The 27,068-nt window shown below is 53.9% G+C and overlaps 1 protein-coding gene across 1 annotated transcript in view; it reads right to left on the bottom strand.

Moving 5' to 3' along the window:
- PTPRF (protein tyrosine phosphatase receptor type F) overlaps positions 1-27,068 on the bottom strand; it is a gene marked incomplete at both ends in the record, with an annotated part of 250,740 nt that overhangs the window by 6,725 nt on the left and 216,947 nt on the right. The window contains 7 exons of the mRNA XM_080349237.1: positions 161-446; positions 1,555-1,709; positions 2,826-2,945; positions 8,663-8,838; positions 10,817-10,940; positions 18,809-18,906; positions 24,755-24,870. Of these exons, the coding sequence (XP_080205363.1) occupies positions 161-446; positions 1,555-1,709; positions 2,826-2,945; positions 8,663-8,838; positions 10,817-10,940; positions 18,809-18,906; positions 24,755-24,870 (1,075 nt within the window). The remainder of the gene's footprint in view (positions 1-160; positions 447-1,554; positions 1,710-2,825; positions 2,946-8,662; positions 8,839-10,816; positions 10,941-18,808; positions 18,907-24,754; positions 24,871-27,068) is intronic.

The following is a 27,068-nucleotide window of genomic DNA, read 5'->3' as shown; positions in this document are numbered from 1 at the left end:
ATTTTAAATCACCGCCTACCTGGTTTAGAAACACACAAAAGAATAACTGTCTGTAATGATCCATGGCTCTCCTCTCCCAGTCCCTGGACAAGCAGCTTGGGGGGTATGTGAGTGCAGACAGGGTGCAAGGGAAAGGGGGTGCTGGGGTGCTGCCACCTACCTTGAATTCCAGCTCCATTGCAGTAACGCTCTCGCCTGGTGGCACCTGGGTCAGCTTCTGGATGTGAGCAAAGAGGTTGCGTGCAAGCACCTCGGTATTGCCACACGTGGCTGCCTCCAGCAAGGCCTCGTGGATGAAGATGTACTGGTCCTCCGTCTGCACCATGTAGTTGCGCTGGGAGCGCATGCACGTCACGTGGCCGTAGATGTCCACGGTCTTCTCATGCTTCATCCGCTCCAGCATGGCATCGATGACAATGAAGCAACCAGTTCGGCCCACGCCAGCACTGCGGGGACAAAGCACGTGACCTGAGATGACACTGTCTCCTACAGACACCAGGCAAGTGCTGCTCTTGCTTAAGAGAGCACCCGGACCTGGAGCGCACAACAGGGGAGTAAAGGCTGCTCCCCGTGCTGACGGCTAATAGGCTGAGCCTCATCAAGAGGTGACAGGAGGAATGATGGAGAAAAGCACTGGGGAATGTGGGAGGTTACTCGGCCCTTCTGCTGTCCCCCTTTCACTGACGGTGCAGAAAGGACATGGTGTCACCCTGCTGGTCCCTGCGGTGGCTGGCGGCACCTCCGCAAGGGAAGGAGAAACGTATTTACCAGGAAGGAGAGTGACAGCCAATGTGCACGTGAAGTCAGAAGCCCTGAAGTCCAGGCTGGGGCCCGGTACTATTGAAGCCCATAATTTGAAGCCTGCTTGTCCCCTAACCTGGGTCACTGCTTCCTAGCCCATTAAATGAGGACAGCCAGTCCCAGAGGGGAAAGCAGAAAGGTGAGGTGATGCATTTCTATGCCAAGCCCTTTGCTCAAGCACCGGCTGCCTCTCCATGTCTATTGGAAGGGCAGCAGCAATCCCTGAACTGCTCACCCTGAGAGCACCCTGAAAACACCAGACATGCTGTCATGACATGTAAACACAGGCAGAGATACGGAGCTAGACATTTCCTCAATTATGGTGCAAGTCAGATCCTTAACAGGGCTTTAATATAGCTTGTTTGTGTGTTAATTATACCCCACTCCCATCTGAAACAGAGCATGAAAGAAGAGCATTAAACACTGCTGGTGAGGCGTATGCTGGAACAGCAATGATGGAGTGGTTTGTTCAGTAATAGTCCCCACTTGGCTGGTATAGATAAATCTTGCCTGGGTAAGACGCTTAGCCTTGGTAGACTAATATTTTGCTTAAAGAGCTGCCCTTCTATCCTGCAAAAGAGTTCTACCGTAAATACTACGTATGAATGTTCGTAGAAGTCACTGCACGCATCTCCGTCAATGATGTACCTCTGAAAGGTACCACCTACTTATGCTGAACACAGATCACCTAATTTTTAAATGGTGCTTGCAGCACATGTGCCCAGGTGCAGCTTTGCAAACACACAGTCCTACCTGCAATGGACAACCAAGGGCCCAGCGTCTGGCGGGTTACAGGTCTTGACCCGCCGCAGGAAAGCCAGGATCGGGGTGGGGTATTCAGGTACCCCGTGATCGGGCCAAGCCATGAACTGGAACTGTCGCAGCTCTCGCTTCTCACTGGAGCCGTTCTGTTGAAGACAAAGAGGAGTTGTTTTGTGTGAGAACTGCCTCATCCTAAGAAAGGAACCCACTGATTGGGTAACAAGGCACCGGGATGGCTGGGTAACAACAGTCATGTAATGCTGTGTGTGATCATGCTTGTATCAGGCTTTTGCCACTGAAAATCTGGAGGCAAAATATAGACATCTTGCAAGGCTTCTGTACACGTGGATGCTCTGAGGAAAACCAGCTGATACAGAGAGCAGGGCAGCTCTGTGGGAGTTGCAGACTGACGGGAAGGTGACAGACTCCTTTCTGCACAGTGTGGGATTACTACCCACATACTCAGTGCACGTCCAGGGAAAAATGGGCACTAAGCATGGAAGGGCCACAGCAGCCCGTCCCCTCCCTGCTCCTCTACATCACGGGTCTCTGTGAGATGGCTCATGTGTCTGCAGAGCCTGCCCTGCTCCTCTCAGGTGTGGCTGAGTGACCCGCGCAGCAATGCAGGAGGACTGGCTGGGCGACTGCCGGGGGCCAGGTGCCTTCCTGGGCTGTGAGTGTGTCCCACCGCACGCTGCTGTGCTCTCAGCCAGCACGGCCTGGACTCGGTCACGCACAGAGGCAGATCGCTGCAGAGCCTGTTCGCACTGACGTGACACGCTGCTGCGAGCGCTGCCCCCAGGGATTTCCAAGCACTAATGAGGTACGCGGCAGGCAGGAGAGAAGGGCATGCGCACACGTCAGCAAGGCCCCTACATTTGCATTATTAGTGACAGGAGTGCTAAAAATTCACTGCTTTCCATGTTGTCCCTCTAATGGGAGGACAGCTGTTAGATGTACACTCGCCAGAGGCAAGCACAGCCCACGCTCTGGGACCCATCACAGGATCTGAAAACATACAGGAGAGCATCAGGTGTCCTGGCCAAAGACCAGTGGTGGCCAGAACACAATCTGCAGCTGTTCTCCCACTGCAGCCCTGCTGCGAGAAATGGCCCATGTGTGGACCAGCCACACGCTTGGCCAAGCCAGGCACAGTTGGTGGCCTCTGCCCGACCCTGTGGCACCGGGCCGTGGTGGAGATGCCCCACCACGGCACTGACTGTGCACTCCATAGAGCAGAAACGGCCCAGCCAGCACTATACCTTGTACAATGCAAAGGTGCGGACGGTATAGGTCGCCAGCTCAACTGTGTCCACCAGGGTCACCTGGATCATCCCATAGGTTTCCGTACCCCGGCTTGGCCAGTACTGGTCACACTTCACCTGCAAGGAGGAGAGGAGAAAGGGTCAGTGCTTGGCTGCTGGCTGAGGCATTTAGGGTGAGGGATGGGGCTCTGCCCTCCAAGGGGTAAAGACAGAAAGAGTCACTGGGAGGGCATCCCAAACACCCAGATTTACTTCTCTCTGAATGTCCCAGTCCCCAGCAGAGAGGCAGCACACTCTGGGCTCATTTCCACAAGATTCACATTCAAAGAGGGGATTTTATTTTGGTGGGAAGCAGTGAAGGGGGCCAGGCCAACAGACACAGAAGCAAGAGCAGCACCAGGTATGAAGACAGTGTGCAGCAATTGCTAACAGTGATTTGTTCCTGCCATAATTTTTCTTCTCTACCTCCTGTTTGGGAAGACAGGGGGTCTTTGGGGCTGTGTTTGCAGCATGTCCTGCCTCAGCCCTGCCTGGATGGAGAGAAGGTCTGCAGCTACAGTTTGGTGGGAGGAGAGCTGTGAAGCAGGGCAGGGGAAGCGGTGGTTTCTCTGGGGAAACCTCTGCTCAAAGGGCAGCCAAAGTGAGGGAGATGCAGCCTGTATCCCCACCAGCTCCCCACTACCCCAGCCCAAAGTCCTCGACCCACGGCACTGATATAAGACAGGACACAGCCCTGAGCCCAGCACGACCCTTCCCTGTAACATCTGTAGCCCCCAGGGTGCCCCTGCCAGTGTGGTTCCCAAGCAGCAAACCACCCTGGTGAAAGACGGGACACAGCCCATGCCAGGGCTCCAGCCTGGATGCTGTGTCCAGGGGCTGACCCTGCCACCCTTCCTGCTTTGCTGTGGGCAGGGGTTGCACTGAGCATCCTCAAGACACCAACCTGCCCTTCTGGCAGGTGGTGCATCCCTGGAAATGCACATTTCCCAGGTGTTCCAAAAACATCTCCGCAGCAAGGCACAGATGCCAGCTCAGACACAGACACAACTTGTTCTCCCTCTGCAAGAAGGCACGGACTGTGGCTAAACCATCCCTTCAGCCCCTGTCCCATCACGAAAATACTGCTGCACCCTAGAGACCCCCTGCCCTGCAGCATCCTTTATCTCCCCCTCCCAGCTCCGCAGCCAGAGCACTTTGAGCTACTGGTCACAGCTCCTGCTGCCGCTCACTTGGCAGAGAGCCCTAACACATCCCCAGGGCCCCATCCTTCTGCTGCCTTCATCTCCCTGTGCATCTCTCCTGCTCACCTGCTGATGCCCTCCTCCTCCCCTTCACAGCTCAGCATTTGCAAACTACTCCTCCGGTTTTGTTCTCTCCAGCCCTGAGCTCCCTATTTAATTTGGAAACCCTGAGCATCCCTATTTCATCTGGCACCTGGCTCCCCCGCCCCGCGGAGCCGCAGAGCCTGGCTGACAAGAGGAAGACTTCATTCCCACCCGTGTGCACCGCACTGAAAATGGTTTCCCGCCCTAGGAGAGAGGAGTGAATGGAAGATCATCTGTGCTTGTCAAGGAATAGTAAACTTAATTATTATCCGAGTGTGTTTACAGGGGAATGTGTAGGAAGGGAAAAAACAGGCTTAATTAGAAATCAATGAAGTTCTGCCTTTTAATTGAAGGCACTTTAAGCAGGATAGGGCTTGTGAGAGCTAAGAGCTCTCATCCTGCACTCTGGCTGCTGGAGTGCAGCAATCTGGGGTCAGAGGGATGCATCCCTCCCTGCTCTTTTTGGGGTCTTCTCTCAGGAGGTCCTGCCCTGGCAGAGGTGCCTGGAGCAAGGCTGCCTGATGGAATACAGGAGCCTGCACACCCAGAGCAGCTCTGCTGCCCTCCAGGCTCCTGTGCTCACAGCATGGCAGGCCCTGCACCAATCTCAGAAGATCTCTCTTCCTCGCTTGGCACAAAGCAGCCTGTTATTTTATGCTGAGTAGCTGCAGAGCACACAACTCAGAGGTCACAAACCTTATTTCACAGCTTAAACTGATCCTCACAAGTGGGCAGCAGCTGCATCTCTGGCCACCTGAGTTCGCCTTGCCTGGCTCAGGGATGACGTGACTGCCTCTCTAACGGAGGTGAGGGTAGGGCAGAATGGCACCCGCAGACGCTGGGGACAGCCGCTTGATCCACATCCCCGTGCCCGAGTCCACACCCTGGGGAGAGCGATCCCCTCCTGCCACCCACACGCTACGTGGCCATGTGTGCTCGAGCACAAAACAAACTTCAGAGGAGGTCCCTGCGCGGGATAATAGCAGCGTCTGGGCTGGTAATTGAAAATTATTTATTCATGACCAGATAAGAGTCAGTCACATTTTCTGCCAAATTTACCCATAATGTTTATGCCCCGTTTTCAAGCTCTGTAAATTTTATGCTGAAGCCGATGCACTGTGGCACTAAAGCAGATAAGAGATGTTTTCTTCTGGCAGTGCTTGCTTCTCATTAACTTAAGGAGCACAGAAGTGTCCTGAGCAACCATTTATTGACGCTTTGCTGAGTGGTTCCTGTCCTTCCCCTTTGATGCCCAGTGCCCAAGAGCAGCCGGGCACTTCTCAGCTCTGCTCCTGACCCCGCTCACAGCTCCAGATGGCATCGCTGCCAGGCCCCTCGTTCCCCACAGCCCTTGAGCACCAGCCTCTCTGCAACCCTGCCTGGGGACACAAAGCGCCAGGGGAGATCACACCCTAGGGACGGCTGCTTGGTGCTCTGGGCTGGGACAGAACGAGCCCCAGGGATGTCTGCTTGGTGCTCTGGGCTGGGACAGAACGAGCCATGGTGCTGCTCTGGGAGACCTAGTTCTGCTGGGCTCTAGGGATAGCCCAGGGAAGGAGAAATCCTGCTTTAATACCTCTCGTGCAATGCACCCAGGCTGCGACATGCCACGCTCGCAGCTTCAGGAAAGCTAATCTACAATGTGTGTTTCTGAACTGCCACCAAATGATTCTGAAACTGATTGTAAAGCTTTGAAGGCAGCTAAATTGCACAATCCAGCCATTTCTACCCTTTATGTGCCTCTCGCTTTGTGCAAACATGAAAAAGGGAGGATGATTTGGACCATCAAGCCAGCTGAAATTGCAGACCGTAAAAGCTGATGCTCTTTAAAGATCCTTTTTTTTTTTTCCACCTGCAGCTCAGGAGCCTTTTAAAGCAGTGTCACCCCTACAGGGCTACAAAGCGGCTGCTGGTCCTGGCTGGCTTATCTACACACAGCACTGCCAAGGGGAACTCGGGGAGCTCGCCTGGGAAGGTGGCAGAGCCTGCTCTGCACTGGGCATCTCTCCATGAGGCCCTGCTGCCCACCCCGGGCTCTGCAGCTGCAGACACAGTCCTGTGTGGGCGCTGAAGGCCTTGCGCAAGGACACTTTCAAGCAAGGTCACCCGTGGGTAACACCATGACACCATGCGACTGCCTGGAGCCGCGCTGTCCCACGGCAGTGTGAACATCAGACGGCAGTGACGCTGCAAGGACCCAAGGGGTTGCATCAGATGAAATTTGATGGCTCTGGAGTGAACTGTAAAACAGGGACTCATGCTGAAGGCTGGAAGCAATGGGCAGTGACTGGGATCTTCCCTGGTCCCTAAAACATGTGTTCCTGAGTGAGCTCCAGCCATCACCAAAGGGACATGAAGAAGAGCTGAGCAGGAAAGCAGCTGAAAGCCATCCTGGCTTGGAAGATGCTGGAGAAGACAACAACAACAACAACAACAGAGAAAATAATCTCCTGCAAGTCCACATCCCAGCTCCCCACCAGGGCCCTCCTGTGAGTGGGTGCTGAGGCACCCGCAGGGTCCAGCAGACACAGCCAGGGATGCCCTTGCTGTGCAAGGCTGGTTCGGCTCAGCAATGGCCAGGCCTCCCCGCAGCCTCCCCTGGCAACCTGCCTCTCCAGCAGTGCCTGAGAAAGCTGCCCATTTCTCATTAGTGCTGGGGACGTGCCAATGAGCCAGCAGGACACAGGCAGGCGGTGTCGGGGAGCGAATGCTGGGGTCTGGGTCCCGTTGGGTCAGTGGAGAGCCCCTGGGCAGCACGCCCGGTCAGGCAGGCTGCCTGCAGCTTCTGCAAGGGCTCTGGTCACCCCCTGCTCATGCTGCATTCATAGTGCCTGTCCTGTCACAAAAAGCCTGACCACATGAACCGTGTTTGGGACAGAGAGCAATAATATAGGAGATAATTGCAGGATGACATGACGGGGAGCATGCTGGGGGTAGATAATGCATGGATCAGCAGCACAGGCATCTCAGACAATAACAAGTGCCTGTGGGGCAAAGGAAGCCCGTTATCTCTGAGAAACATGCACTTTGGAGTGTCTTCCCACGACTGAGCAGCCCAGAAGTGAAGTGAGTCAAGGCTCTGGGCATGGATTTACTTGGCAACCTAGAAGGACTTTTCCTCGTACTTCAAATATACGCTCCATCACTGAAATGTGAAGGCACAAATAAGTCCCTACATGACCCCCAGTTGCAGAGAGCAGCTGATCAGCAGCTTCATGTGCCAAGCCCTGAGCTGCATGACCGGTCAGGTTCAATCACCTCCCTGTTTGGGCTGGGGTGGGTGATGGTGGCCATTGGGCAGAGCAGGCAGGGCTGCACGCTGCAAAGCTGGGGCTGGATCTCTAGAGGCAGCTTGTCTCCAAGGAACACTGTTTTTCCCTGAAGGCTGTAAGGCATTTCTAGAGCTGGGGAAGCCCACGAACAAAGCTTATTTTTGTATATGCGGGAAAAGCAGATCTGTTTTGCCATGGTGATCGGTTGTTCCAGCTGCTTCTTCCCAGCCACTGTGGGCTAGGACACCCCTGTGAGCATCTCAGCGCTAAAGCTTTGAAACAGAGGGAGAGCAAGCAGGCAAAAGTTTTAACTAAACCCAAACTTGACAGTTTCTGCTTCTCAAGAAACAAGCTTATTGGGCTAAAAATAACCAGTGCTTCACAGCTTCAGTGCACAGCCCCTTCTCCTGCCGTTGGCATGGCAACACTAAAATATTCTGCAAGCACAAATGCTCATCACTAAAATTTTACTTTTAGGAACAAACTGAATCACGAGGCAGAAGCTGCCTCCTGCTTGGGCGGGCTTTGCCCAAAGGGTGCATCTGGGCACGGGAGCGCTCTGGTCACAGCTTATGAACTCTTGCTTGAGGGGCTGAGTAAGAACCTCTGCCACAAGACATCACAAGCATCAACTGCTGCAAGGGCTCCCGCTCCTTCCTCTCCACCTCATGCCTTCCCCACAGTTTGCAGGCAGCTTTGCCTTTATTACATCAGAATATCTAATCTTGGCAGTAGGAGCTGATCGTTTATACATGTTGTCATTGGACAAGGCACAAATTAGTCTTGTTATTGTGATGAGACCCCGTCAGCCATTCCTCTGCGTTGCCAGAGATGCCAAGGCCTCGTCAGGCTGCAGGATGCTGCCGATACCACCCACCCCTTGCAGCTTCTCAGCTTCTGGGACACAGCCCCCAGGCTTCCGGGGACTGTCAGCTCTCCCCACCTCAGAGCTTTCCTTTCTCCCTTCCGCAGGAGTGATGTGGGCAGCGAAAGGATGGGTGTGCATGCAGACATGCAGGCAAGGCAGAGGCTAATGAGCAGCACAGTGACAGGAGGTTTTGCCACCCATCTTCCCCAAAGGGATACACTCACAAGGCATTTGTTGCTGGGGTGCCTGCAGCAGTGAGACACCGCACTGGACCTGTCTCTGCCTGGATGCCCTTATGCTGTGACGTGTTCCCATCCCTCTCTCCTGTGCTCACCACCAGATCCAAAAAAGAAGCAGCACACACTGTACCCTGGACTTCTCCTCCAGCCTGGTCATCATGACTATAGTTGCCGTTCTCTGTTCCCACACCATCCTCCAGAAGTCACTGAGGGTTTCTGGCAGAGGTCCCTGCGTGGCGATGTAGGCGTTCTGCTTCCGATACCCATCAATGTAATTGGCATTGATGTAATCACTGCCTGGGACCCCTGCAGAGAAAGAGAGAGAAGCGTTACTCCAGGGGCAGCCCGTGACCCTGTGCCCATCACTGCGCAGGGCCTCGCAGGCAGAGGAAGAGGCCGGCACATTCACAAGGCTCTCGACAAGTCACCTTTACAGGATGATGCCAGAATCTCTCCCAGGAGTCCTGCAAAGGACAGGAATGGGGTGCCTGAACCAAGAAGAACCCTTTGTAACTGCCTCATGAATGCAACAAGCAGAGAGACAGCTGCCACCCCCACACAAAGGGAAACTCACAGTCAGGAATGTTAAGGAGCTCATTTGGCCCCAAGCAACTAATTGAAATAATTGTCTTAAATTCACCAGCTATTTGTTACGGTCCTACAGCACCTTTTAAAAATGAGGCCGCTTCATTAGTTTGTCTCTGTCAGCTATGGGTGTCAGGCAGGGGTGTCCTCCCACTCCTCCTGCAGGGACAAGTACCCCTGAGGAGCCAGAGACCTTCCTCCCACCACCACCAAAACCCTCCTCAGTGTAGCACCCTCTCTGCTGCCTGCTGGGAGCTCCAGCTCTCACTCTGCCTCCACCACTTTAAGTAAAGGACTTTCTTGTAAAGGCCTTTAAAATGCAAACACACAGTTACTTAAATAAATGCAGCAAAGCTGAGGCCTGGAGCTGTGTTCCCAAGCCCTGCTCAGCATGGGCTGCCCAGGCTGCAGGGAGGGAACGCAGCAGGAATCTCCTCATCTCCCAAGGAGAGCACATCCGCATTTCATTAGAGGAAGGAAATAAAGCTGGGGGTCTCCCTCCCTCCCTCCCTTCTGTCCTGGGGAATTTTCTACGTCCCCAGCAGACACAAAGCACCGGCAGCGCCGGGGGAGCAGCAGTAGTGGGAGTGCAGTGCCTGGCTGCCTTGGCATGGGCGGCAGGGACCTGGCGGGGCGCTTTGGGAACGGTTCCCAGGAAGACACAGACACCACTTAGAGCAACTGAGTCAGGCTGGAAAACAGGGATTCCCTCATGTGCTCACCCCACAGCTGCCCCACAGGGTTTGCCCATGATCAGGCAAGCCAGGCTCTCTCAAAGCTGCTGCTGCTAACAGGGCTTACTGTGAGGGACTGCTTGGGTGAGCCTCCTCCTCCTCCCCTCCCCAGAGTATGAGCAATACATTAGCATTAAAAAGACCCTTCCATCCCAAGAAAAAGGACCTAGTGACTGCAGGGCCACCTGTACAAAAAGCCAGATCCCAGTCTCTTCCCCAAGCAGGGGTGCATTGAAGTAGTGACATCCTCCTTGGCCCGCATGAGTGGGCTCAGTTCTGGTGTGCAGAGCTGGGTGCTGATCTGTAAAGCAGTGGGAATGGGTGAGCCTGGGCTTTGGTGCCTGGGCTACTGCTCCTCTGTGTGCAAGGGGACTACAAAGCAGGCACTAAAAGCATGTATTTACCCAAACTGCAGAGATGACGGGCTGGTTCATGGAGCCATGGGGGTCAGCGCTATGAACACCAGGGTCTGATGCATCTCCCATGGAGCACAGGGACGTGTGGAGCCTGATGTCCCAGGAGAAGGGGCACCCCTCATCCTGTGCAGCTCTGGGCATGCACTTGGGAGCCAACACCGATAGCTCCCAGAGGAAGATACCGGCTCTGCAGTCGTTTTGGGACAGAGGGTGATAGGGTTAACGGTGCCATGTCCCACCATGGACAAGGAAGGCAGCTGAAGTTGCACAGCAGGGCCAGCCCTGAGAAGGGAGGCTGCTGGTACAGACATCTCTGCTGGCGTCAGCAGTAGGAAGAAGCAACTACATGGTACACACCGTTCTGAGGATACTGGGAAAGCAGGGGCAGATCTGCAGAGCCCTTCCTCTCTTTTTGCCAGCCACAACACACATTTGCTCATGCTGATGCCAGATGTTTCTAGGTGTTTGCCCATGCCTGATGAGAACAGGGAAAGAGATGGTCCCCTGTTCAGCCATTTACTGTGGTGCCCACTCTGGAGTCGCTCTTACCATCGATGGAGGTCAGGATGACACGTGAGTGGTCGTAGGCGATCACGTTTGCATAGCGGTTTTTCGGTTTATTCACTTCCAGGTTGGAGTTCTCCCAGGTGAACTGCTGCCCCGGATCAATGGACTGTGGAGAGAAAGAGAGGGAGGGAGTCAGGAGGGGTTACAGCACAGCAGGATGCCGCAGCACACACGCATTTCAGTCAGGAAATCTGGATTTCTGTGCACACCTCTCCCCAGGACAGACGCAGCTTCTGTAGGTGTCCCCAGCAGCAGTGTCAAGCCACACCAAAACCCAGCCCCCAGTGGGATCTGCCTCCGTGACCTGTAGGCAAAGCAGCCCCTCACAACAGGGCAGCCTGCTGCAGGGGAGCCTTCACCTCCATTCTCACTGAGCGTTCATCCTTTCCTCAGGAGCTACCCATCAGCAGAAATTTGGTCTTATGCCAGGATTCCACAGAGACCTGACTGCGCAGTTCTTGACCTAGCGGTTTTATTAGCTGTTGAACTGCAGTCTGCTGAAATACAGCAAGCCCTGGGTGTCTTGTGCCCCAGGAGCTTTGAGTATTAGTGTCCTGCAAGACAGCTGATGAGCTTTTGCCAGGGAATAGTCATGAAAATTGATAGGTTACTATTCACTGCTCCAGCTACTTATGCAATGTAAACATCTCTCGTCTGAGTTAATAGAGTGACAAGGAACTATAAACCTGGAGAAAAGACGTGGTTATAAATCTTGGCCAAAGGCCTGCACACTATGCAGCTGCCTAAAGAGCACACATCCCGATCCTACCCGCCTCCAGCCCCGCGCTCCCAACTCTTCTCCCACGAGCCACGTGCTGGTGTCCCTGGTGCACGGCTCCTCCATGGCCAGGCAGCCCCTTCCCAAAGCCTTTCCTGTTACCTTTGTCAGTGCACAAAACAAGATGAAAAAAGACAATCCCCAAAGCATGCCCCAGAGACAGGATGGCATCTTTGACTGAGAGATATGTGAGGCACCCAGATAAGACACCTGCCTCATGCAGGGACTTGCTCTGCACATGCAGCCCTGGGCAAGCCCGGGGCAGGCAGCTGCAGCAGGAATCAGTCATCCCATGAACAACCTCCACCTCCACCAAAATGACCAATACAGTCTCAGCCTTCTTAAAATCACGCTCCAGCTCAGGGTCCTTGAAGCTTCGCTGGCCCACAGGCAAAAATATTGAGCAAACTGGCCAGGGGAAGCACCGCACGTTTTTCTCTCTGTAGGCATCTGCTTTCACCGCCTGGCAGAGAGCCGTGTCGGAAGGTGGCTCGGGCAGTAAAACGCCCGCCAGCCTGTCAGCTTTGGATCAGTGTGAGCAAAAGGCTGAGCTGGGAAGCACCGCTCCCTGACTGGGCTGACCTGGACAGCCCTCACAATCCCTCTGCTCAGCCCCATCAACCACCGTCTGTGCACAAGGTGACATCCATCGCTGTCCCCTCATTTCCTGCGCTGCTGAGCAGGCACTTCCCAAGCAGCCAGCAGCGGGTGCAGGGGCCCGGCTCAGGTATGGAGTGCAGGTGCTGCCTGCATTGCTGTACCAGCCCCGAGGGCTTTGTGGCACATGCAGGACAGGGGCCAGCGCTGTGCCAGGTGCCCACCGCCCGTCCCCAGGTGCAGCCCATGCTGCTGGCCCTCCCCGCAGGCAGGAGAGCCCAGCGCTGACGAAAACGCGCGGGAGGATATGACATCACAGCAATGCTAATAGGTAGTTTGGGAAATGTAGGATGTAAATAGACATTTCCTACAGAAAACCTGTAATTTTCTATTATCAGTGTAATAAGCAGGCAGCGGCAGCGCTCAGAGGCGCTGCAGCAGGGATGGTGGGAGTGGAGACCGCAAGCACAGCTTCTGGTTGGAAACCCACGGGCTCGGCTGCCCCGGCACACTGCTCTGCCCAGGCACAGAGACGTCCCAGCATAGCCCACAGCTCTCTGGGGCACTTAATTTCATCCAGGCACCTTTATTTTGTTTTCAGGATAGGCTGCTCACTGAATCAGCTCTTTGGAGGCTCTCCTCCCTCAGCTGTGTGGCAGGGATGACTGCTGCCCACCTAATAGTGGGGCTGAACAGGAGAAGGACTGTAGAAATGATCAAAGGCATGAAAAAGTAAAAGGAACAAAATGTGTAAGGACTTCTCTGTTTGAAGTAGAGATGAGTGAGAGGGGTTTTGATACCAGCCTAGTCAATCTTGAGCACGCTGAAAGAGAACCACAATAGACAAACTAAGGAGGAAAATCCACCAAGCCCTATTAGACACATAAATAACACTTTTTCAAAAAGGTGGCCTTAATCTGCACAGACAGCCCATGCAGAGAGCTGTCTAGCTGGTGGTGGAGCTCAGACTGGCCCTGAAAGTATGAGTGAGCATTTTCTTGCTGCTGAGGTGCAACACAAGCAAGCACCAGCCCCGCATGTGCTCTGCGAACACTCGCTCAGCGCTGGGCACAGGTGGGTGCTGGAGCGAGTCCTCCCCCGGCAGCAGAGGCAGCGGAAACTCAGCGCAGTCATTCGCGCCCAATCTACACTGCAAATCACTGCCAAAACGCTGCGAGGCTGCCCGAGCTGTGGGGTGCAGTGTGCTTGGCACAGCAAGTCTGCATCCTGCCACAGCCGTGGAAAGGGTTATTTCCCTGGGGGAGACAGGGCTGCCAAGAGCCCCCAGAACCCAGGAGCAGCATCAAGGTGTTGCCGTTAGGGTTAATTGCTTTGATGTGCAACGAGGATGTGCAGAAATGGTCTAATCATCATCAGCCTCTTAAGAGGGCAAACAGGTGAGAAAGTCAGAAGTAATACAGCACCTGAGTGCAAAGAGGCTCTAATTAAATACTCCTGCAAATTAGCGACTCATTTAGAAGTAAAATGATTTAATTTAAACTCTGGTGATGAATTAATGTACACCTGTTCCCCCCTTTAAGGCAAACAAATGAGTAAATAAATGGGAGGATGATGGGCTGCTTGGAAAGCAGTTGAAGCCCTTACATGAAGTGGTGGTTGGCAAGTCTTGTCCCATCTCCATACGATGCTCTGAAGCCCCTGACTATGGCAGCATGGCCTTGTCCTCCCACCTTGCTCCACAACTGCCTGGGCACTGGGGGTCTGCTCTTGCTCCTTTCTGGGGCTCATGGGCATCACTGCTTCATCCCCAAACCTGACCAGAGAAACACTTTCAACTCATTCTTACTAGAAAGCAGAAGGGCTGAGAAACTGGAAGGAAATGAGCCAGGAACAAACTTAAAAGCACCATGACTTTTAGTTTGCTTTAAAGTGAGAGGGGAGGTGTTGTAAGACAGCAAGTACAAATGAAGAAAAAGCCCAATTAGTAAAACTCCTTCTTCCCAGCACAGAAGTGCAGGAACAATCTCTCCAGAGCAGTTCAGGGATCCCTGCTGCTACTGCCATCAGCATAAAGACAGGGCCAGACCACTGAAATGCAGTTGGAGGAAGGCTCTTTCCTTGACAGACTTGAGAGCACTTCACAAATGCCTTGAAAACAACCCTGAGTGCCAGTTTGTCTCTCAAATACGGTTCGCCTTGGGTTTCCTGCTCCCCTTCCTCAGTGCGGCTCCGAAATCCCCCTGCATGCAGGGTCCCTGCAGCTGCCTCTGTTGCTGGCCAGCCCGGGCAGGCAGACCTGGGCCAGCTCAGCACAGGAGCTGGTGGCCATGGTCCAGTGCTGCTCAGCAGCCCAGATGGCTGCACAAGGGCAAGGAGAGGGGAAGGTATTTGGGCTGTGGGCTCTTCCCAGCCTCTTGTGAAATCAGCTGCATTAGCACAGGCATTGACCGCTGTCAATCTGCACCGTGTCTCAAATGAGGACATAATGCGCTCCTGAATCAATCACTGGCAGCGCTTCAGCCTTATTATTCTTATTACGGGAACGTGAGTGCCGCGTGCCTGCCAGGCAGCTTCCCAATTTGCCCATTAAACCCGCAATGTGCGGTTCCCTGGGTGCCACCCAGACCCCGAGTCCAGCACCTCTTGGGCTCACCAGCCCCAGGGACCCAAGCACTTCTCAGCTGCCTTGCCAGGGCTGCAGGCATGGGAGATGCAATGTCCTTGGTGGCTTTAAGGGAAATGCAAGCAAACATGGGGTTTGGGCAGGCCAGCAACGTTTCTCTCCATACAAAACCATGGGTAAGGGGCTGCAGCCTCCCCATCGCATTGGGAAGCAGAAGCACAGTCAAATCTCATGCACAACCTAAAGATGATCAAGGACTAACCTGCCTGGCTTGCAGTATCTCTAACCTGAGCTGCTGCTGGGGGCCATCCACTGGAGAGACATCCCAAAGGGACTGGGCATGAGGGGCAATCGCCACAAGTGGCAGTTTGGATGTAAGGGAAAAGTTTTCCCCTGGGAATGGGGTGCAGGATCTGCCCCAGAAATGGCAGCAGCCACGAGAGAGCAGGAACCAGCTCTGGTTGGAGCGAGTCTGTCCCGCTTTTGCTCATAGCAACAAAGGGGACAGCAACGCTCAGCTTGCTGGATCCCACAGTGAACGTGCGAGCTGTGGTCCGTGTGTGCACACCTGTTTGGACCAGTGTGGGCACCCCTCATCCAAAAGCAGGATCCTGCCCCATGTCCACAGGCTGCAGCATGGGCAGGTGGCCCACAGGAGGAGCTCCAACACAGCTGCAGCGCCTGCCATAGCCCGCAGATAAATAATTAAGAGGCTCAGCATCCCTTCAACTAATTTAATTCCATTAATCCCACACTGTAAATTCACTGTAGCTCTCACTGTACACTAAAAATGAAATACTCTCCTGGTGCGGCCAGGCCAGGAGCTGCTGCCAGACCCTTGCACTCTGCTCCCCCCAGCTCTGCTGCGTGCCCGGGGGAGCGAGGTGGTGCTGCGCTGTGCCCCATGGCAGAGCCGGCTCAGCTCCCAGCACCCACAGCTCAGCCCCTCCTGTTGCACCAGAGTGACCAGCGGGTCCAGCTGGGATCACTCGCTGCCCATCGGGGTGCCGGCCAACCCACCGCTCGGGAGCCTGCTGTCCCTGCAGCCAACGCTCCGCTCTCTCCATGCCGCTTTGTTGCACAGGCCACGTGGGCTGGCAAACTGGTGTGAGCAATGTTATTTGTTCTCTGACCTGTGGGAAGGGAGGCCAGCCGGCTCCGAGGAATCTCTGCCACCCTTCCTGCTCCCTTTCCAGGTGTGTGGGGAGGTGCTGACAGGTCTTGTTTTGTGTCACCTGTGTTTAGGCTACCCTGCTATTGCTTGCACAACCAAGGCGAGCGCCAGACTGACGGCCCTGGGCAGCTGGCCTCCGTGGTTAAAAGTGCTGTTAAATATTTGCTCTTTGCCTGAGGTGCTGCCGGTCCTGGAACTCAAGCCATCTATAAACAGCCCTGCACCCTTTGGAGATGTTAGGCTGCTAAGCTGCTCTGCAAAAATGCTTAAAATGCAACTATTCCAAAGCACAACTAAACAGCAAATGGGCCTTGGGGGTTCATCGGTGATGCCTTCGCTGCTCAGCTCCCCCTGCTCAGCTGTGCTCTGCCCAGTCCGGCAGCACTATCACGCCATAGGGAAACAGGGTCAGTGCCTCCATGTTCTGAAGTGCTGGGTCACCCGTCACTCAGCTCTGCGTAGGTCTGGGGCTCACTCAGTCCCAGGGTGAGTGCTGGGACTGTATAATCACTTAATGACTGCAATTGCACAGAATTTAGTGAGCCGTGGTTCTCCGCCTCTCCCCGTGCTGGGAAGCACAAGCTCCCGCAGGGGCTGCACACCTCGCTCCCCTCCCACCTCCACTATTTCCACATCCATGCTGCACATTCCCTTACTCAGCAGCACATGCTGTGCCCGTCCTGCCCTCCAGCCCTCCCACCACAGACCCCAAAGGGAGCTGTCGCTGCGCCAAATCTGCGCACACAGGGACCAGGATGAGAGCAGTCCCACGGCAGCACCAATCCTGCACAGGCAGCTGCCGACTGCTGCAAACTCAGCCCGGGATTTTTCTCACTGGCATCTCAAATGGGAAACGACCGTACTGATCCCCACATGCCAACAAGGGCCACCCACTTCTGCTTTAGGGCCTATCCTAGTATCAAACACTGTATGAGCCTGTCATGTTTAGTAATTTCTAGCTGATGAAGACTCAAACGCAGCAGAATCCAGGGGAAAAAAAAATTACATGCAACAATCAGCTACTTAATAGCTGCTTCAACATGAAAAGTACAACTGATTGGTGCTCTCAACCAGCCATGATATTCTAAAGAAAGAGAAATGAGAAGAGGGAGGCTCATGAAAACAGCTAAGAGAATTTACTTAATGCTCATTTTTTCCAAAACAGTTCCCACAGCTCAGTATTACAGCACGGGCTCCAACCAACGCAGGGCTAATGCGAGGATGGGGGCACTGAGACGCTGGATCCTGCTGCATCCCCGGCACGCAGCAGAGGCACAGCCCCGCTTAACACTTGAGCTGGACTTGTAACAAAAAGCCCAAGACAGGCAGATATGACTGCACACCTTGGCACCTCTGGCAGGGCATACACGAACACCCAGGTAACTGGAAAGGAAGCACATTGTTTCTCTGAAACACTTCTCAAGTTGCGATCTAATGCTGTAGCTGGTAAAAGCTCAGCATCTCTCTGGCCTAGGCAGCAGTAAGCAAAGGGATGGCAGAGCTCTCGACCTGGCATCCTGAAGCAAAACCAAGCTCTGCGTCTTCCTCAGATACACACAGCATACCCTTTGAACTAGCTGGAATTTATCCCTTACTTTCTCAGCACAGAGATCTGCTTCCCCTTTCCTGGCATATATAATCCTACCTCATGGGCAAATGTTCTGATCTCATCTCATAAATCAGTGTAGGTATGCTGCAGGAAGGGGAGGCCACAGGCACAGGCAGATAACAATTCAAACAGAAGTGATAACACATGCAAAGGACACTTCTCAAATTTATTCCCTCTTTAATACTAGTGGGGGGTTTATTTACAAGTCCCCTGCAGCTCAAGAGGGTCCTGCGTGTAAGCACGGGAAAACATATATCGTGCTGCTGCTGCTCTCACAGATGTGGAGGAATTTTCTCTGACTTTATAAGTTTTCAACCTAATCATCAAGCCCAGAGAATGGTGATAAAGACAAGGCAGCCCCTTCCCCTCCCTATGTGCATCCTCTTGGCAAGCTGTCCTCAGGGGAGGAGGGCAATGGAGGAGGTAGAGCTGGGAGAGGTGCAGTGCAGGATGGGGTTCACCAAACACCAGCGCCTGCCCCTGTGTCTGTGTGCAAAGGCAGCATTGGTGGTGAGTGCGGACACGACCTGTCTGGGGACTCCACCAGATGTATGGAGGAGTGTGTGTGATTCAGCAGCGCTGGGCAGTTTGCAGCTCAGGACTGCAGGGCACAGGCAGAGAGCTCCAAGCAGGCAGGGGAGCTGGGGCTGCTCCAGGGCAGCGGGACATTCGCTCAGTTTCTGGTGGCAGAGATGCTAAATGGCACAGGCCGATGCCGGCACAGTCCAGCGGCGTCCAGAGAGAGAACGGGTCGGGAAAGCAGGAATGAAAAGCAAAGGCGTGTTTGTCAGCAGCGGTGGAAGGGGCAAAAAGCAAAGCTTTGAATACAGACAGAAGTGAAGGGGCACGGGATGCTGCGGACTGAAATACCTCTGCCAACCTGCACAGAGGGCAGCCCTCGCAGAGCAGAACCAAGTAAAAGGCGGCAGCCCAGGCGGGTACACACGAGCTCCCATTCACTCCTGAGACTGTAACCATGGTGGGAGCATGGCGGGCTGCCGCGTGTTCAGCTGCCAGGCCTTCTCCCCGCACAAGCCATGCTTCAGCTGCCCAAGGCGAGTTCCCAGCGCTCTGGGGCTGGCAGGGAGAGCTGGCAGGCTCCCAGACCTGGCTCGGGGCCTGTGCAGCCGATGCTGGTGCGGGGGAGGCACAGCTCAGCCCTCCAGCCCTCTCCACGGGGGTCCTGGCCAGCACCGCTCTGCCCGCGCCGCCCGGCACGCTCTCACGCTCACCTCGTACTCCTGAGAGAACTTCAGCCCGTCGTTGGCTTTCAGCCTGTCGATGTTGTCGGCGAGGTCCGTCACGGGGATGGGGGGGTGGTCGCGCATGCCTGCGAGTGAGACAAGGAGGGAGAGGAGAGCGGTTAGAGCTCTGTGCCACTGAGAAGGGGTCGACAACAGCATGTGCAGAGCAAACCTGAGAGGTGGGTGCAAGGCGGACACATGTGACGATGTGAAGCGCTGGGCGGGATGAATGGGAAGTTGGCGAGATCACACGGCATGCTGCAACGCACTCTCAGAGCACACGGTTCGGTGAAACAAAAAGAAAAGTGATGTGCAGAATGTGCATGACCAGGTGAGCATGCTCGGACAGTACAGCCACCGGGCACACAGAGCAGGCCACGCAGCGGGCAGGGGCTCGGGCAGGTCCCCAGCAGGAACCGGCTGGGGACGTGATGTCAATGTGCTGCCCGGGCTCCCGCACGGGCTGAAGTTGAACACACAGATTCTCTGGTGCTCTCAATGCCAAGGGCTGAGGCTGATCCTGTTGCTTACCCCTAACAATGGCATTAGCCAAAAAGAAACTCGCCTAGATCTGGGCTTCAGGGGAAGCCTCTGCAGTGTCTGTGCGCACCTTTTTGGGTAGGCAGATGCAGCCCCAGCTGCTGGGGAGCTGAAGAAAGATGGAAAACCCCACAGAAGGATGGCTGCTCCCCTGGTTTGAGATTATGCAACTTTCTGAGAGCTGAGGAGCAGCTCTGCCCGCGGCTGTGTAACTCAGTGCTTTTCAGCAGTGCTCCAGAGGTAGAGCCAGCTCCAGGGCCTCCAACTCAACTCCACTGGGCTGGCTTGCACAAGCCACCGTGTGCCTTGGAGCTGCTTCTGGGTGGCTGCTGCAAGCTGGGATGCAGCTGAAGGCACGGCAGGAGTCTTGCCCTGTCTAAAGCAGGGATGCACCGTATGGCCCCATGGAGGAGATCATCCTGGGCACAGAACAAGCCCTGCCCAGGGGAGAAACCAGGAGGAGGGGAACTCAAAGGTCCCACACAGGGGACAGGTACTGTGGGGGTGTGCACATGGGACTGGGAGGAACCCTACTGGGGCCCTGGCATTCAGGGCTCAACCACTGCAACCTTCTTCTCTGAAGCTGAGATGGTAATTGGCAGGAACGTGGCTGTGAAACATCCAAAGCCTGGCTCATCCAAATCCCAAGGCTCGTGACTCCATCGGCTGCTCTGTGGGTTTCCCAGAAACCCCACGTGGGTAATAATGATTATTAATAGGCTGAAGCTGTTGATTCACACCCAGGGAGACAGGCTGGAGCATGGCCAGGAGCTTCTCAGTCGCTCAGGAGCCTGAACGGTGCCACAGATGGCAGTGATGGGTGGCTGAGGTGATGGAGGAGTCCCCAGGCTGAGTACGTGCATTCTACACAGCGGTGACAAGTCACTAGGTGATAACGTGGAAGTGTTACACTGCAGCCGCTGCACAGCAGGGCTCCTCACACCTCTGCCAAAAGCATCTGACATCGCTGCATACAGGCAAGACCGGATCCAACACGCGCTCATCCTTCTATCACTTGGCAGCGCAGAGCTATCCGTGGAGGGCCTGAGATGGAGAAGGAAAGATCACTCTCGGTTTTGTGCTGAAGTCCTCCTGCAAATGGTCCTCTGTTTGCCACTTCGCTCATCAGGATCAGTGAGGTAGCTGAGCAGTCTCATAAAGATGATGCTCTGATTTCTGTACAAGTTGCTTATTGGTGTTCCTATAGCTCAGATGCAGCCTTTGCTGTGCAGGGCTGTTACCTATCAGCAATTGAATGAGCAGAACATTGTAGCACTGAGGCAGAAATGTGACACTGGAAGAATAAAGAGGCTGTAATGTAACCACAGTATGTGGTTATCCCAGTGTGGTCATGAGGGAAGCATGGCAGAACCGTGGACCACAGCAGAGCTACAGACTCTGATCTCTGCTGAGAAATACAAGAGCATCTCTCCAGACTTCAATTTTGCTGGTCAAGGGAGTGTTGCAGCATCAAAGGAGCTGCAAGAGCAGAAGGGGAGAAAGAGGTGGTTGGTACCCCATTATGGTGAACCTGGAACAACGGCCACAGACAGTGCAGGGCAAGACAGAGGAGATTTGTACACACTACCAGGACTTCTACATGGTCTTCCAAGGACTCTGTCCAGAGGACAGGAAGCTCTCCATGATGGCTCAGAGCTCTCCATGAGGGCTCAGAGGCCTCACAATGCCTGCAGGACTGCAGACTGCAAAGCCCTTGGCCCTGCCTGTGGGGGAAACATCTATCCTATGTAGTGCTCTTGTTCCTGCATGCACACACAGACGCTTTGTCTATCAAGCAGCAGGGAGGACACAGTTTTGTGGCTGTTTGAGAGTGAACCTGAAACTCACCAGACAAAGAAGAGATAAAGAGGTGCAATTACCCGTAGTCCTGGTACTAATCGACCTAACCTGCCAGAGCAGTCCTTCTGCTCTGTGCCTGGAACTCTGGTACCAACTGCATGGCAGTTTGGAGAAGATCAGCATCCTTGGAACCCATTCTGCCTGACTCCATGGCACAGGTGACTCAGCCTAGGGAAGCCAGTCTGCCTGAGGTAGGAGAGTGTTCAAGCACTGTGCTGCAGAGCACTCTTCCATTTGTCCATCAGTGGTTTTTTGCTGGTCACCCCCTCCAGAATGGCCAAGGTTACCTGTCCCCACGCAGGGCCAGCAGCAGGCTTGGCACCATGGCAGAGCCTGGCATGCTGCTGCGAGGGTGGCAGGAGGCCCAGGGGCAAACGAAGAGCTGCCACAGGAGCGTCCTGGGGGCTTCCCTTCCGCACGGTGCTGCGGTGAGCTGCTGTCGTGCTCTGCGAATGGTAACCGAGCTCGGCCTTGGTGTGACAGACACATCGTGTCAGAGAGTGAAATCACTGCCATTCTACAGTCTGCTGTGAGTGAGGGTGACCTTCATGACATTGAAACAAAAATTACAGAGACGAGAGAGAAAGGGAAAGAAAAAGCAAAAGGTGTCAAAAGATAAATACAGGAGTTAAAACTAACTTGAGATATTCGGGCAACTGGGGACACTGGCACCTGCAAAGAAAAGAAACGGGGCAAGAATAGAAATCCCATTAGCCTTTAGTCATCATTGCAGAGGTTCAGAAATGGAAAGAGATGGAGATGCAAAGGAAAGCACCATCTGCCACAGCACTGGGAGCCTCCCTCCTGCACAGGACCGGCTGCTTGGCGGCGGGGGCTGCTCCACAGCTGGCCATGACACATGAGGCTGTTGGCTCTGGCCAGCACCATCCCCTCATGCTGACAAACACATGGAGCTGGAGGTCCTCGCAGGCGAAAGAGCGCACAGGTCTTCATCTGACGCCAAGAGCTACACTTCTCACTGCACACAGCTGTCCACGGCCCCGTGCCCAAGGGGAGACAGCAAGGGCAGGTGGATGGCAGGTACCAGGGACATTTGTGCTGCTCAGTGGCCAGGAGGACCGCACTCAGCCCCAGAAACCTCTGCTCAATGTTCCTGAGCTCCAGCTCGCTCACAGCTCATCAGCAGCGCAAGTCAGTCTCATTTCACAGTGTATTGTGGCACTGCCTGGTCCCGTATCCTCTCAGCGACTTGCCACAGCGGTATGATAGTACAGAGAGGCCAACAGTGGGGGAAATAACCCTTGTCTGAAGTAAAAACCACAAAAATGAGAAAGCTTAATATTTAATAACAGTAGCCCAATTAATTATGCATTAAACAAGTTCTCCCTGCTCAGCACACTCCAGCAGGGAGACCAGCTACCGAAGCGTGCAGGGCCCGCAGCCAGCGCCTCTTGTCAACGCATTCACGCAGCACCGCCTCGACCTCGGGAGGGTGACAGGGGCAACAGTGTGGGCCCACTGGGCTCGTTGGTTTTCATGCGTCCTCATTAATGAGGACAAGCTCGTCAGGAGCTGGAACAGTCACTTTGAGCTGCACGACACCCGCTTCCACCACACAGAGCCTCACAAATGATACGGAAGGGAGGAGGAGAGGTGGACACAGTGCTGTCACTTGGTGGGGAGGGATGGTTAGCAGCATCACAAGGCACTGCTGCTGTCTCCAGTGAACTGGGCACTTCGGGTTATTTTTACCTCTCCAGAGAGCTCTGCAAACTTTCTCAATAAGCCAGCGTCTTTGGCTTATCCTTAGGCACAGCAGGAAATGAAAATTTCCCAGATCCTTCTGATGGCAGCTCTTGACCCTACAGCTCTAGCAAGGGATTCCCTTGTTGCAAACACCCCAGTCTCCTGTTGGAAAAGGGAGCAGATGCAAGCCTGACCTGTCACACTACTCCATACAACACAAACCACAAGCATCCAGCAAAGATGGCTCTTGTGTCCCTGGGCAGTGGAGACACGTCATAGAGACCTGTTCCTGTGCACCGGTGTCCTGGAGCAGCCCAGTTCAACACCTTGCTCCTCCTCAAGAAGCTGCATGCAGTCGCCTACTGTGTGTGACCCCCTCACCTAGTGCTGCTCCCAGAGATCTGCCTGCTGAGATGTTGTGTAGCACAGGTGCCTCCCTTGCTCCCCACAGCACTTCCCTCCCACGCTGGTCTGTCGTGGCAAATTAATGTGCCAGGTCTACTGGCAACTGCCTGGCTGTCACTGCATCCTACCTCTAAGATCTGCCATCGGTCCTGTCTGGGAGATGCAGGAACTATAGCTCTGTTGCTCTGGCATGGAGAGGGATGTGGTGGTGAAGCCCACCCCAGGTCTGAGCCAGAGTGCCGTAAGTGGCAACAGGAACGGCTCCTCTTACCCTCCCTCCCAGACACAGCAGGTTCACATCAGGAAACGGTCCCTTCCAAACTCTCCTGTTAGATGAAAGCTCTCAGATGAATGAGCAGCAGGAGGAAAAGGAAAGTAGGTTACAGACTAGGAGGAGCAAGTTAGAAGAGAGCAGTATGAGTCTCATTTATCGCTGAACTGCTTCCTCCATCACAAAGCCCAAGTGCTCCCCACTTTGTCTAGGACTTGGACTGTCTGAAAGGCTCTGAACGAGTCAGGGTGAGCCTGTCTCTGATTGCTACAACAGACACTGTGCTTTTGGTGCCATCAGAGATGTACAGACACAAAGCAGCAGCACGAGGCCTTTCTGCACAGCGAAGTACAGTCGCCTCCGTGGGCTGGCAAACCAGCTGCAGCCTGAGGCACCAGAGGCCAGTGCAGGCACGACGAGATGCTCTGCAGCGAACAGTTCCATGCAGAAAGCAACAGCTTTTACTGAACTATCATCCTCTGCGCAGAGGCCACTGTGACAAGCAGTGCCCTTCACTGGGCCACAGCACTGGCTGGGAGTAACGTAGGCTGTAGGTAGTTCTTCAGCCTTAGCTGAGCAGAGCAGGAGAGTCAGCAGGGCTGCCCTCGGCAGTACAAGGGCTCTCTGTATCTCCTGATCTCCCCAGATGCAGCCCCCATGGCCAGCACTGCACCACTGGTGCTCAGCACTGAATCCCAGCCTCAACCAAGCCAGCACGGCATCCGGGAGCAATGCAGGTGCAGGCAACTTGTGAGCTCTCCCAGCTCGGTGCTGGAGGCTCCTCCTGGCTCAGGACACCCCCAGTGAGCTTCACATAATGCCTGACACACACCACTGTCCCTTGTCCAGGTTCTCCAGCCTTGTGTGTCTGCAGTGACAGGGCCAGGGAGAAGGATTTGTAGACCAGAGCGCAGACACCTGGACATCCTCAGTCTGGGCCCCCTCTGTGCCACTGTGACTTGGAAGGTGCAGAGCTGCTGGGGGAGAGGACTGCAGCTCCTCCTCTGGCATGGGGACCTGGTGATGGGGACCACTGTGATTTGTAAGGTGCAGAGCTGCTGGGGAAGAGGACTGCAGCTCCTCCTCTGGCATGGGGACCTGATGATGGGGACCAGAGGAGGTGGGATGCAAGGGGGTTTGCTGCTCCTTACCTGGGGTCTGGTAGTTGAGCCGTCTCATCTCAACTGGGTCAGAGGAGTGGGCCAAGAGCGAGTCCTTCAGGCCGATGGAGTGCTCATCCTTGGAAGAGGGGGAGTGGGCCCTTTTCCTGTGGGTAGAGAGAACAGAGACAAGCAGGTGAGCTCTGGCAGAGAACGGCATGAACCACCCTGGGAAAGAGTCTGAGTCGCTACATCTCAGACACCGAGCTCCATCTCAGGCTCTTTGGGACTCTGGGCAAGTCACATCCTCCTCTGTGCCTCCAGTCTCCCATCTATGAAACAAGAAGGATCATATTTAAGCGATGGCAGAGGTTTGATTAGTGAGGCACTTTGAAATGTGACATTCTGCATAATATTTATTAGACAAAAAGCAGATAGATGCAAGACATTGTTTCCTCTTACTCTTTCTAGGAACTATTTCCTGAAGTGGAAGGATATAATAATTTTTTTTCCAAGTATTAGAAATATTTAAATATAGAATGCTGTAATATAATAGTGTAAAGGCTCTTCAGGGTATGTTTTATTGGGCCATTAATACACGTCTTGAATGGTTGAAGGCACCCAAGGCGTGTATTAATGGAACAATAAAATACACTGTTGTCTCTTCATGCTATATTTATGCCTAGAGCAATGCCACCACCTCAGGCTGTTGCTGGAATTCACAGGCAAAGCAGGGACAGATCCAATCCGAAAGTGGACAAGTGAATATTAAGGAAAACCTAATACCACAATAAGGGTTTCTAGTGATGCCCTAAGTCCCACTTCTTGCTCTATATTACAAATATAGTGGATATACCCACATAGTGGAGAGGGGTGTGGAGCAGGACAGCAATACTTCCTTCTGAGTCTGTGCTGACCCTGACGCTTTGCCAGCACGCTGAGTGTGCAGCGATACGCAGAGACTTTGTCTCTTGGCTACAGCCCCCAAATGGGTTTTGCCTGATGGTGAACCCCGCTGCTGACCTGACGTTTTCTGGAAGGAGGGAGCTGCATCGCTGCTACTCTGCACGAATGCTCTCACGTTTGCCATCCGACAAATCTCAACAGTCGGTCTTTGCTTCTTGCCCCCTTGTGAGGCATTTCGAAGCACCATGAAGGGCTGCCAGGTTCTGCACACAGGCAGCTGCATCTCTGGATGGTGGTGACCCTGAGTCACGTGAAATGCTCCGCACAGGCACGGGGTCCTATCACTTCCATGGGGAGCTGTGCATGCTGGGCTGGCACTACTGAGAAGCAATTAGGGAAAATTTGGTGTATAAATCACGAGTGAAACCTATATTCCCTCTGTGGCTCAGACTGTGGGCAAGCTCCATCTGCAGCCTGTGGCTGCATCCATCACTGGAGTTGTTCAATAGGGAGCACCAGCTTGTGAGTTTTACACTGCTCTGAGTCATCTCAAGCCTCCTAGCTGCCTGGACTGAGACAAAAGAGCTGAAGGACTGAGAGCATCGACAGAAAGAAAGGAAAATACATGGCAAACAAATAAAGCACTGTTTCTCCTACCAGGAGCACAGCAGGATGTGCCATGTGCTACTGTGTGCCAGCCGCTGAGCCCTTGAGCAAAGTGGTCCAGTTTTTCTGGGGAATGGGCACACCACATAATTAATGTTTGTCTCTCTCATTAGCTTAGTCAGGGCAACTGCTTAACAAACCTCCAGATCCCAAGCTATCCACTGCTACTCAGCTTCAATTCATTCCCATTGTAGATTTGACACTGTGAGTATGCTGCACAAGACACCTTTGGGAGAAAATGCCTCCATAGAGAAGCTGGACAACAAAAACATGAGGGATAACACAGCGTCACCCTGAGCACACGGGTGGTGGTGGAAGGGGCTGTGTGGGCTGGGACACAGCAGGGCTGTGAAGGTCAGGTCTGAGCACAGTGGTGCTGGTTCCTGGTGCTCCAGGCTCTGGGATAAAGCCAAGCTGGGCACAATGTCCATGGGACCCAGGTATAGAAAACCCCAGGGGGGCATTTTCTCTCCTCAAAGATCAGCAAACACTTTGTTTCTTACAACTGCCTGGTATTCCCTCAAAGCTTCATCATTAGAGACTGCAAGAATGCACCTGCGTTCTTGATGTAACAGCTCTCAGTCTGAAGTGACTGAGAAAACAAAGAAACACCAACAACTGCTGGTGGTTGTTTTTTTTGTTTTCATTTTGTTTTTGGTTTTTTTTTTATTTTTAATTTAATTGCAAAAACAATCTGGGAAGTCTTTATGTTAGAATTGCCTCCCTAAGAGCTGTGAGAGGCTGACAATTGCTGGGAGGCTGATATCTCTGAGGAAACAAAGTCTTTGTAAAT

Source organism: Nesoenas mayeri, assembly GCF_963082525.1.
Source record: "Nesoenas mayeri genome assembly, chromosome: 8".
Taxonomy (NCBI): domain Eukaryota; kingdom Metazoa; phylum Chordata; class Aves; order Columbiformes; family Columbidae; genus Nesoenas; species Nesoenas mayeri.
Note: the sequence above shows the minus strand (reverse complement) of the source record. Positions and strands in the feature narration are given on the sequence as shown.